The following is a 12,703-nucleotide window of genomic DNA, read 5'->3' as shown; positions in this document are numbered from 1 at the left end:
TGGAATACATTTAACTATGACAGGAGCCAAATGCCAGGTGAATACGATAGAATGATAGATAGAACGATAGATAGAACGATAGATAGATAGATATTTATATGTTGGCTCCAATAACTAAACGCCAGATTTTGAGTTTGATACATCTTGAATCTGAGAAGCATCAAAAGCAAAAGCATATCTGGACATAACTGAGCCTCATTAGCACTGCCTGAAAAATCTGGGAAGTGGAAAAATAATCCCTTCAAGTCTGACTTGGAACAGATTGTTTTTTAAAAAAGCTTAAACCAGATTGCAATCCAAGAACCAATGTGCGAGATACAAGGGAAATGGAAATAAAATGAAAAAAAAATCCATATGGATATCTTCCACCTTCCATTTACCCTGACTTCACTGCTGCTATGAGACAGAGACGGGATTTAGTGGGACGTCAGAAAACAGAGATGACCAACAATAATGTCTGCAATGTGCTTTCTGACCATTAGATGCTGCTGAGGTGCAGTTTCACTAGATATCGACCATATTTCTTTAAGAGGACAAGAGACTACTTCCGACTGGTTTCGGCCATGGATGTATTATAAAGAACTGGATACCGGACTGGCAATATGCCGGCGCACAGATTTCCCTAGTGGTACTGCAGCAAGAAAAAAAATCCCATGGCCCCAAAAAGCATTTTTCCCATAGGCCGCAATACAAAAATAAACACGTTTAAAACGTGATTCATAGCAAATCTGTCTATCGTAGATATTTCAGTTATGGTCTTTTAGTCTTTAAAAAAATGTTAAGGCCAGAACATCACCAGAAAAGAGTTTATTCCCAGCGTGACGTCACAATGTCGTACGTGCTGCTGTCTCAGCTTGCTCTGACGTGCCTGTAAGTGATGTTCTCCCGAATCGCTCTGATATATCATGTGAGCCCATTTATGCAAAAGTCAAAAACTTTTTCGATGTATGTGCTAGGTGAGCAACTTCATTGAAATGAATGGGCCGCCATCTTGGACTCTGGGGGCCTGGTTTTGGCATTGTGGGCTGCTGGTGGGCGATGACGCAAGTTTCTGCACCAGCAGGAAGACTGGAGCCATTTAACCAACTCACTGAATTGGCAGGAGAGAAGCAAACTGGCCTGCTTTGAATACAAACAGACACAAAGTCCATCTGATCGATTGCCTTCCAAGATATTGTTCATACCGACAATAAGTTGAGAGTCGCGTCCCAGATGGCCGTGGGTAATAAATTTGAAACGGGTTGGTGAAACATTGAACTCCGCGCTGTGAGCAGTCACGTGTAGACCAGCTGCGCATCGAGGAGGAAACCAAGAGAAACACACCGGCTGATTAAACGCACAGGAAACAAAAACTCGAGGAAGCATCCATGACAACCGCGGTTCTCAGCGCAGATCGAGAATAAAATAAAAGGACTCAGTCCAAAGCATCATGGGTTTGATTTTATGCCAAAGCTGGCGACCAGACGTCGGATTCAGGATCTCCAAAACACCTTAAACAACTTTGGTGGGCGAGGCAACGTCAACTTCCAGGGATATTTGGAATGATAGACAGAGGATGCTGTTTACATGTCAACACCTCGTTTTTTAAGCAACAAGCGTTTAATTGGAAAAGATAAATCATTTTGACATGCGACGCCCGACTTTGTTCTTTGTTGTAAATAAATGGAACTGTCACTGCATGTCCTCAGGCGACAGCGTGGCCTCTTAGCTCGTGTCCTCACCACACAAGAGTTGGCTTCCTTCTCTCCTCGCTGCTCTGTATTTGTTGATTTCTTTTAATTGGACCGATGTCGCGCTAATCAAATAATACCACAACTGTGCGTTCGATCTTACCTCATTTAGACAAACTCTTCGCAGTGCACGCAGCCCTGGAGTTGAATCAACAATTTAAAAAGAATACTCCTCCACCGGCAAAACAGAAATTCAAAAGAGTGAAAACCAGGAAGAGATGATTGAAATGACTTTATGCAAAAGAAAAAGGTGTCTCAATAACAATTTGTTATCGAGGTGAACCAAAATTTCCAAGTTAACCCACTTAGACAAATCATTTCCCGGGAAAATATGGCTAATATGCTCGAAAAGAAGAGAAACTAAGTTTCTACAGGCTTTACATTGATTCTATAAATTCTTAACAAGGGAACCAATTGCACAATAATATTGTATATCTCTTGCATCAAGAAGACTGGCGCCCACGCGTCACAACGCCTCCATCCAGACCTGCAGGACGATCGACTCGAGAAACAACGGACCTCGTTGCCTCGTCCACATGTGCAGTGGTTGTCTGCAACACATCTGCGTAGTGTAAGTAAACTGAGGAGGCCGAGCCTTGTCAAACCGTGTATAGATTACCTGTTACTTCAACACTTTCAAAGAGCCGTGGTATTAAGCGCACAAATGTGGGTTCAATTACAGAGCGGAGCTCCCAAGAAAAATAAACATTTTCCTGATCCGACTCTTTTATTTTTTTCTTGCTCCCAGCGCAAGTGGAAGCACTGCAGGGAAAATTTTTAACGTCAGCTAAACCACGTTGGCGATACGCAAACGTGATATTCTGCTTAAAGTGCTCAGAGAGAGAGAGAGAGAGAGAGAGAGAGAAAGAGAGAGAGAGGGAGAGGGAGAGAGAACTCTCACTTTGAATTGTTGACACAGTTAACACCCAGGGGGCAAAGCTTGCGGCGCTGTTACCGCTACTCCCTCAGCATGCGCTTCGTGGAATTTCATAATTGTACGACCCACAGGGAAAGGTCAACAGAGGTCAAATGGAACTCCCTGTTTGTGTCTGTTTTAGTATCTCACGTGTACAAATAATTTGAAAGCCTGCAACAACAACAAGAACAACAGCACTTTCTGTCGGGCGTTGCGATGCTACGCGCCTTTGCGTCACATAATGCAGGCGGTGTCAAGGATCATTTTTGTCCTGGGTGCATCCACGGTGGATTGAGCTCGCCAGATTTCAAGCCAGGTGCTCCTGACTGCACGGCTCAATTTACAAGCGACTTCCAGCAGGGGGCAGATGTGTCATGGAAAGACGTCCGTGACCCTGGATGCTTAAAACAGCTTGGTGAAAAAGCTTTTACTTCGACCTTTTGGCCGCAACACAGGCTGGCGCTCGCTCCTCCTTCCCTATTGTTAAGTGTCCCTGTGGGTTGGTACCAGCACAGGACCTCCAGCTGGAGAGAGGGGAGACACTTGAGGCGTGTCACCTCCTGTTGCTCCACCGAATCTCTCCTCAGCGGCAATCTAGGGTACAGAAAAGTTTGTTTCTCTTCCTTCAATGAGGAAATGTCATCATGACGCTCTGATAAAACTGACACCGCTGCGGCTACAAAGGTTTACAAGCTCGCAGCAGCTTCCTGTTTTTGTCCCAGCTGAGCCATGGTTCCAGCCACCGCCTCTTCATCCTCAAAGGATGCAGGCATGGCGGTGTGGTTGTGGCCCGACCAGCAAAATAAAAAAGTGACTGGAGATGCATAGGCTCCAGCTGACTCCAGAAACCCAGAGTTGAGGAAGAAGCGGGTATTGAAAATGGATGGATGGTGGGATTGGAGCTCCTCACAGTGGATTCAAGACTTGAAATGTCAGCAAATCCAGCTGCCTCGCCATGGAGTGCCACATGTCCTCAAATCTGCTTTCTGAACACCTTTTTGAAAAGTGAGCCAATACCACATTGCAGCCGACGGGAGCCACAGTGAGACAGACCGCTGTCTGGCCGCTGTGGACTCTCATTCCAGCCGCTTCACACTCGGCTGCGAGCTGTCCGAGTGGTGAGCTGGAGGTCACGGTCCAAACGAAGCCCACTGGGCTCTCTCCACTCCTCAGCCGCACCTGTGTGTGTGTATGTGTGTGTGTGTGTGTGTGTGTGTGTGTGTGGGTGGGTGTGTGGGTGTGTCTGTAGTCTATAATGAGGAGGAACATGGACCAACTAGGGCAACTTTCTTCACTGTACCACCCAAAAACGACCACATTATGATGAGACGTGTGGAAGTCCGCCAAGCAGGAAGCGCCTACATAGATAAGCTGTTTGATTGACACAGACACTTGTCTGTTGTGACGCACATTCATTGTTTTTTTTTTATCTTTTGACTTTTATACTTTTTGTTGTTGTTATTTCAGCCACTGCTGGGTAAAGGACAAGTTGTGTGTCATTTTCAGACCCGTCTTTTTCCACATATTTCTTTAATTGCCCATAACATCTTTGATTGAATTGATTTCAGAGATAATCAATTGTTGCAGCTCTAATAATGAGTCATTCAACATAAATAAATAATTAAATAATGAAATAAATTAATAAATAAAGTCATTGTGCAACTGTTGCTCTGGCCTCCCGATCAAGGTCATGTCCAGTCTGAAGGCACAACTACAACCTAACAAGAGCAAACACTTCATCAATGTAACACTGGAACCTCTGGTCTTTCCCAGCTCATCTGTTTCTTAAAAATGATCATGCTTGTTTGCTTATTAAGTGGAACTGGGAAAACTTGGACCTAGGCTAAAAAAATGCTTTTATGGCTGGAAAAGGGATGGCAGCTGGCCCTAATGGAATCTAAGGGAGAGATGGGCGGGGCCTGTGGAGTCGCCTCGGCACAGTATAGATTTTGTTCCCATCCTAATGGAATTGCAGAAATATTTGAGGGGAATCCCATTACGTAGCGATCGGAGTGCCGTAATAATGTACTCACAGTCATTTTCCCACTGCGGTTGGCCTCCTCTCGCTCCGCCAGGGCTTTCAGGAAGTTATCTTTGAGTTCCTTTCCTGCACTTGCCAGCGTCCTGGAAAAGACAACACTCAAAAGGTTTGAAATGTTTCTCTTGACCGTGGAGAAAAAAAAAAAAGAAGTTGCACGAAACCTTAAAGGTTCTTTATGGAAGCTCCTCAAACTTAAACACACACACACACACACACACACACACACACACACACACACACACACACACACACACACACACACACACACACACACACACACACACACACGGCTTCTGGTTGCTATGGCCTTTTCAGCTCCCACATTAAAGTTGAATGAATTTAGCAAAAACAAAAAGAAGAAGAAAAAAGAAATTTTGCAGCAATATTTTAAAACTAATGATGCAAAAGAAATGTTTTGCTAAATTGGAGAGAGCAGAGGGGGAGCGTGGAAACAGTCACAGACAGCTTTTATTATTCCAGAACGTGGCGTTTCCCTAAATACATATTCTTGACAGGAATTACCATAAATATAATAACTCATGTTTTTTTCCCCCTCTGATAGAAATCACGACTAAATCGCAGCGAATGTCAGATGTCACAGCTGTCTTAGCTCATTTTGGCATCCAGACCAATATTAATCATATCAGACTGTAATGACTACATGACACCGTGGCAGCTCTGCACTCTTTGGCAGGCCCGTTTCCTTGGAAACGTGTTTCTCTTTCCCCCCTCCTTTTTTTTCTTTCCCCCCTTTGGCGCACACTGATCCACACCTGAAACAACACTGGCACTAATATTTGAACAGTTAACACTGCAGTACGAGCAACAGAGTGCTGGCAGGCGTCCAGGGTTGGCTGTGCAAAACATTCATCAGATCCACAGCGAGTTAACATCTTGAAGGCAGTAAACAGCTCGTTGGAAGCCTCTCAGATGTGGTTTAGAATGCAAAGGGAGGAAAATAAATGCGGAATTGAACTGGAGCTGAATCGGAGAGCACAGGCAGAAGTGTATCACAGGGCAAGTGATACAAGTTACTACTTTAAATTAACGGTGAAGCACTCACCATACTGCAAAGTTATAATACTAGCAGCACCTGTCGTGCAAGACGCCTGTTTGTTATCTTGGTGACAATAGCATTGCCAGGTTTACGTGTCAATGCCCTGAAACCAACAACCTGTAGCAACAAAATAAGAAAGCAGTCGGTCGGATGGTAGAATGTAAACTCAGCAGAACCCTGAGTGATACGAGGTGGACAGAGCTCAACAGTGCTGCAGTTCAAGGGTTCCTTCACAGGTGCGAGAGAAAGTCGTAAATCCAAAACTCCCTGCCGCCACCTGCGAGCTCCAGCCAGGCATAGTTGTAAATCTGTTTCTCGCATCACAATGCTTGGAGGGAGATTTAAAACACCAAGTCCAACCCTGTCGTCCAAGTGTGAGACGGGCTCACTCTGAATTAATGACTTCTTTCACTGACATTTCTTGCACCAAAAGTGCTTAATTTTTTTGATTTTTTTTTTCTAAAGAAACCTGAAGACACCAAAGCTGCTTTTAGATTTTTGGTTTCATCTTTACACGGTGGTGAAACAAACGGGATCTGGATGTTTGAATTTGGAGCAGAATCTGGAAGCAGATTGTAAATTAGACCAGTCATTGGGCCGGTGCCCCCCTAATGAAAGTCTTAGAGGAGTCACACAGTGGTAAAAGTGCACCGACAGCACATACTTGGAGGCTGCAAGCTCACTCCATCTTCTGAGTGAGTGAAGGATTGCTGCTGGGTCATGAGGTCCGAGGCCCCAAAGTAAACACAGGTGTTGAGGAGGCAAGTGACTGGGGTCTACCCCCGTCCAGTAGCCGCAGCGGTGCACAGCCGCAGCAGCCCGGAGTGAATAATACACACCGACTGACACTGCAAGTCTGAATTTCCCCTCAATTAACAAATCTCTTATCAAGCCTCATTTAAGAGGGACAACAAGAGTTTCTCCGTAAGTGAGGGTTATTAGCAGCTAATGACCAGGTATTAGGACGCGATCTGGCGCTGCACTCCAAGTGTCCTGTGTTTCTGGGTCGCGGTCGAGGCAGGTGGGCCAGTGGAATTAGCAGAAGAAGAAGGAGGGGTCGGGGGGGGGGTATTGGATTTTGTGTCCTATAGTTGGATGACCGAGGGAAGTTTCCACAAAATAAATCAACTCAGAAAAATGTTTATATGTGCAGTTGATTTCAGAAGTAGGAGACGATTTATTATTAGTAGAATTGTGATTTTGATGATGATGATGACGATGATGATTATCATTATCATTACCCTTATTATTGCTTAGAGGAAAACCTTTCATCAATTTGTCAATCGTTGGTCAGTGGAAATGCTTATATTGTGACTTTTTTAAATCAAGGTAAGAAATTATGTTATATATTATATATATAGCGTTTATATAACACACACACACACACACACACACACACACACACACACACACACACACACACACACACACACACACACACACACACACACACACACACACACACACACACACACACACACATCCATCTGTCTTTTTCCTGTGCACTATGTTATAAACGAGCATTTACGTAAGGCTTTGTCCAGACTCGGTGGGGGGTGAACAGCTGTGAGTCGGCAACAGGATCCTCCAATTATGTTTACACACGTATAAACATGGCACGACGGTGAAATGTACTCGGCCACAGAGGAACTCAGGCGGCCTCCTTCCAGGACCTTCCAAACTCTTTATTTATATTATTTCTTTATTTTATCGTCGGAATTCCTAGAGGCAGATATTACTTCCAGGATTCTTTTGGTCTTAATGTTTCATGTCTCTTAAGACAGTTAGAGTTACTGGCCACTTTAATAGGGAAGCCTGTTCAACTCATCATTCATACAAATGAGCCGATCACGCAGTTAGTCAACGCAGTTAGTTGTGTCGACTTCCTGAAGTCCATTATCTCTCACTCATAGTCATCTGCAGTGAACGCTCCCAATCAGTATCATGGGAGTAGATTCCAGGATATGGGACACTTCTAACTTGTTCTTTGAAAATGAAAAGTTTCATTATCATTTCTGGCAAACAATAGCGGCAAAACCAAGCAGCACTCACTGCGTCGCCACGTTTTCTGCTCAAGTGCAGTGCAATTCTCCTGCTTTCAGGACCACGTTCAGTCTGAACCCCAGTCCTGAGTTTCCCTAGAAAAATGCCCATGTTTTGTTTCTGACTCACGCTGCACTTGTAATTTATGAATATGTCACATGACGCTTTGTAATGAATAATATCTGCCATTTACGCAGCATAATTCACCTCCAAGTCAAACAGAAACTTTAATACACACTAATTTGAAATGACAGCGCAGAACTTGATCCCCGGTGCTTCCTAACTACCTGCTGTTTGCATTTTTTTTTTGACATCTGTCACGTTCCAATTTGTTTTCACCCAAGTGTAACTGAACAAGATCTCTTTATATCCTCGCTCAGACTCAAAGATCATTTCATTAACCGCCGGCAGTCCTGAAAAATGAAACACAGCTCTACGCTGCACGGAATGGTTTGGGAATGCAACACAGGCACCTCGGGAACCTTTTTGCACATTTTCATCAGTGCTGCGAGACTAATTTGATCCAATGGCAGCTTGTGTGTCCTCAAACCATTGCAAAAAGTTGCAAGAGATTTCTGACATAATTAAGGGATTAGCATTAAATGGTCATTTTGGGCTGAGAGGTTCTTTCTTGTTTCTGGTCAAACTAACATTTTGTAACAGGAGATTATTTTTTCCCTGAGACGGTGCAGATATGACTTTGAAATCATTTCAACCTCAAGAGAGAATTGAAGAGTCTGAGGCCTTCGACGACTGACCGTTTTTGACATTAAGGGAGATGGGAACTTCCAATAATACGCTGATTTTTTTGACAGAAAAAAAAAAAAGAGTCGTTGCTGCTCAGGGTGCTTGGGAAAATGAATCTTATGGAAAATATTATTTTGGGCCCGTGGATGTCAAGGGAAATTCCACACAGCATGACAATTTACTTTATTTTGGGGCTTTTTATAAAATCCTCTGTCACCTCTGATTACAATGAGCCGAGTGTATCAGTTACACATGTGTTACGAATGATATCCTACCTGAGCGCTCTTTGTGTGCTGTGGCCACCTCGGCTTTGGGGGGCCTGGGGAAGTTGCACCGTGAGCAGAAGTACAGTGGAGGCTTTGCATAAGTGTTGAAGAAAGAATGAAAAAAAAAAAAAAATGACGGAAAAAAAATCTGAGGTTCTATTTGAGGCCTGTTCCACACGCAGAGTTGCACGGAGCAACACTGCAGGTCGCCAGTAAGCCCAGTCAAGACAGTTAGAGCGCCACAAGGATGTGTTTTCATTCTGACTCTTCATGTCTGCTTTGGGTCTGTTGGAGATCAAGCCCTTGCCCATGAGTACACGGGCAGTTTTTTCTGTGCTTTTTGAAATTGTGCACAAGTCTTTTGGCCAGATTTCAATGACTTGAACAGTGCAAAGATTGTAGGTTCAATTCCTGGGCCAAAGACATCCGCATGAGGCTGGTTCGCAATTCTGTAGGTGTGAATTTTGGTGATTACTTTGTTTCTTGTTTTCTTTTGGTTGCTTTTTCCTTTTTACGATTTAGACAAACTACCAGTTTGTTAGGGATCCTACATGTATTGACAGTCATTTTTTAGTCTCTTTCTGCAACCATTTTTTGCAGTTCCATCTTGCCCTCCTTTTTAAAACCGAACCTTTGTCCATCTTCATTTACAGTTACCAGTGTGGCCCATAAATAGCCGACTTGACCGAGATCTAACCCACCTTCACGCCAAGACAGCTCGGAGTGCACGAGTGCAGGAGATAGAAAACCGTGATAGAAAATGTATGGATGTACGGATGCGTCCAGAATCTGAGTCTGTCTCGCACATGTTCCCGTCTCAATCAGCACATTAGCTCACACTGTGGTGCCAGGCATCGCATGTGAAATCACTTAAATGTGTTTATGAAGTTGTTTTCACTGCAGCTCCTGATTAGAAAAGAATGCCCCTTATCGAAAAGGCTGGCGCAAGTCTACTTCCTGTTCCTGGACGCCAGCAGAAACACTCACATGAGGTGGAACTTTCTCGAGGAGATCTGTGAAGTCAAGCTGCCACTTCAAATTACCAATTAAACCGGGATGGTAACAATTACCGGGGGCCTTGTCATACATCCTCCGTCTACAGTACAAAGAGGGAGCTGACAGTCTGGCCTGGTAGCCTGATGGGAGGAACCATTTGATGTGGAAACCACTTCATCAGGGCCACTAGGATATAGTGTACGCAGTCAGTGTAAGCAACAGCAAGGTGGTTTCTATCACGTGTGATCAAACAGCGCAGTCTGACAGAGTCTGAGGGTGAAGGATGGGAGTTGTATAAAACTGGAAACATCCCCGCAGTCAGACACTGAAAAAGAAGAAGAGGAAGAAGAGGAGGAGGAGGAGGAACAGGAGGAGGAGGAGGAAATTACTCCGACACCAGTTGGATCCTGAGATGACGCGATAGCCAGAATAAACATCAGAAACCAAAACATTCCTCATGTTCATCTATATAGTGTTCAGGCCTGCCACCTTTCTTGCTTTACATTGAGGGGAAGATGTACAAAACTGGGTCAGAACAAAAAACTTTTTCGATCTGTGCGTTTCCCTGAAGCCTTTTAATGTTCATTACAAGAAGAAATCTGCTTTCACCTGCAACTTCCAAGTTATTTTCCTTGCTCAAGGTGTTTCTTTTTTGTCATTTTAAAAGCAGAGAAACACACCTTTGCTGAATTATCTTGTAACGAACACTCGGCTCAAGTCACTTGTGATGTTTAAGTCTTTCTGGATGATTCTATAACGAGCAGGGAAATAAGGTCCTCAGCATGAATGGATCTGCCTGAATGTACGACGACAGTTTGGCTCCAATGGCTACTGATACGTTGTTCATATGTGCACGTTTTGTTATTTGTCATTGTTATTGAATATAGGATGGTAAGGATACAAATTTTTTAAACAATTTCTATTTTACCTTTTGTGCAAACTTGCATAATTACTTCAGTTAATATTATTTTGGAATTCATGCGTCCGTTTAATAATTATATACGTGTGAAGTAACCCTCATTTAACCTAAAATGGAAAATCATTTAGAAAGTTACAAAAATCTCTGCAAATGTCAATGGGAGGAGCTACTTTAAAAAGAGTCGAATAAAAAAAAAACTAAAAAAAAAACTTTAATATTGGAATTATTATGTTTGATTTATGTCACAACTTTATAGTTAAACTTTGGAGTAACCAGATAATAGGATACCGAGAAATTGGATAAGCATAAGGTTACATAAAGATCTTATATATTGACACAATATGTAGGAGTGTCGGGCCACAGTCATGTTTAGGCAGCTGCAGGCGAACAGAGGCCTTGTTGTTGTCAGAATATTATCAAGTCAGAATGCGGCGGCGACTCGGCACACACACGGCGAACGCAGACGACCTCGCAGGACCCGGATCCGGGATTACTTTGTCAGAATAACTCATGTTAAAAGGTGCTGGCCGCACGCTGCCTTGAAAAAGGGCAGCGCCATCATTAATCAAGCCATTAAGGTGAAATATGGACAGACTTCAAAAAAAACCTCCAAGTCATACGACGGCTGGTTATTCATCATCTGCCGCCCCGGCTGCTCCATCCACCGCCGCAATGTGTTGATCTACGCGCCGCGTGGTGGGATGTGGCCGTGGTGGTGGGGTGGCGGCGGCGGCGGTGGTGGTGGGCCCCGAGGTTGGCAGAGTGTGTGTGTGTTTTCCGGTCGGAGGAAGAGCTCCCGTGTTGCGCACCCGTCCAAAATCAGAAAACGTGCAAAAGGAGGCAATTGGCTCCACGGTACGTGTAACAGAGACGGCGAAGCCTTGTGGCCGGAGGGCCCTTGGCAGCCGGGCCGGGCCGGTCCTCGGCGCAGAGCGGTGGGTTCCGGCCTCCCCCCCGTCTGGAATGAGCGTCACGGAGATTCTCGTGTCAGTCACATCCACAATCTTATTTTCGCTCGGCACCTGGACTTGGGATACTGTGCGGCGAAAAATGTTTTCCCTGTGCGTGTGCGCGGCACAGGGTTTTACTTGGCAGCGGCTGCTCGCTTTTAATACAGAGTGGCGAGATGGAGAGAGAGTGAGAGGGAGAGAGAGAGAGAGAGAGAGAGAGAGAGAGAGAGAGAGAGAGAGAGAGAGCGGAGAATTCCTGAGGTGGAGTGTCACACGAAAAAGGAGAGAGAGAAGAAAAAGAAGCGCGGCGGCACAATGGACAATGAGCGTGGCTGTGGCTCGGACTGCGGGGAAGATGCGCAGCGAGCCTGGACCAAGGAGGTTTTCAGTGAGTCTTTCGCTGACATGGACTTCTGGGCTGCGGCCGAGAAAAAGCGTGAGAGAGGCTTCTTGCCGTCCTCTCCGCTGCTTCTGCTGTTTGTCTCTAACTGCGTATCAGACATTTTGCTTGAAATGCAACGGACTTCCGATCGCGTTGATCAAAGCTTTAGCGTCGAGCTAAAGGCTAGCACTTGCTCTGGGACTGCTTGAGTGCATGATTGCACGAGCTGGGAAATCAGAGCTTTGTGATGTCACAACGGGTCCGAGTGCCTCTCCCAGGTCAGAGACTTGGCTCTGCCAGATTTTGGCGGGAGATCCAACAGAGTATCAACTTTTTACGGGGAAACGTTTTAGCCCGAGGCTGTAAACAGAGGGCTAAATGTGCTGTTTTATGGGATGAATCATTGCGCAACACTGCTCCATTGAGGCAGTGGAAATGGGAAATAAAGACCTGATGGATGGATATATGACAGATAACTCTGGGACTTTTATAGCCTGCCCACCTACTTGGCTTCCCCCCGAACCATCCCATTCTTTCCCAGGTTCCGCTTTCAATCATGTATTGGATTTCTCTCAGGTCTGATGAGAGCAGCAGCTCCTTTTGTTTGCTGTGTGTGTGTGTGTGTGTGTGTGTGTGTGTGTGTGTGTGTGTGTGTG

At 44.8% G+C, this 12,703-nt stretch overlaps 1 protein-coding gene across 1 annotated transcript in view; it reads right to left on the bottom strand.

Moving 5' to 3' along the window:
• cfap299 (cilia and flagella associated protein 299) overlaps nucleotides 1–12,703 on the bottom strand; it is a 60,456-nt gene that overhangs the window by 41,487 nt on the left and 6,266 nt on the right. Inside the window, exon 3 of the mRNA XM_076047011.1 lies at nucleotides 4,680–4,770. Coding sequence (XP_075903126.1) covers nucleotides 4,680–4,770 — 91 coding nt within the window. The remainder of the gene's footprint in view (nucleotides 1–4,679; nucleotides 4,771–12,703) is intronic.

The sequence above is a fragment of the Nelusetta ayraudi genome, unplaced genomic scaffold (assembly GCF_046127955.1).
Source record: "Nelusetta ayraudi isolate G7.1 ecotype Tasmania unplaced genomic scaffold, CSIRO-AGI_Nayr_v1 ptg000092l, whole genome shotgun sequence".
NCBI classification, from domain to species: domain Eukaryota; kingdom Metazoa; phylum Chordata; class Actinopteri; order Tetraodontiformes; family Monacanthidae; genus Nelusetta; species Nelusetta ayraudi.
This window is presented reverse-complemented; position numbering and strand designations above follow the sequence as displayed.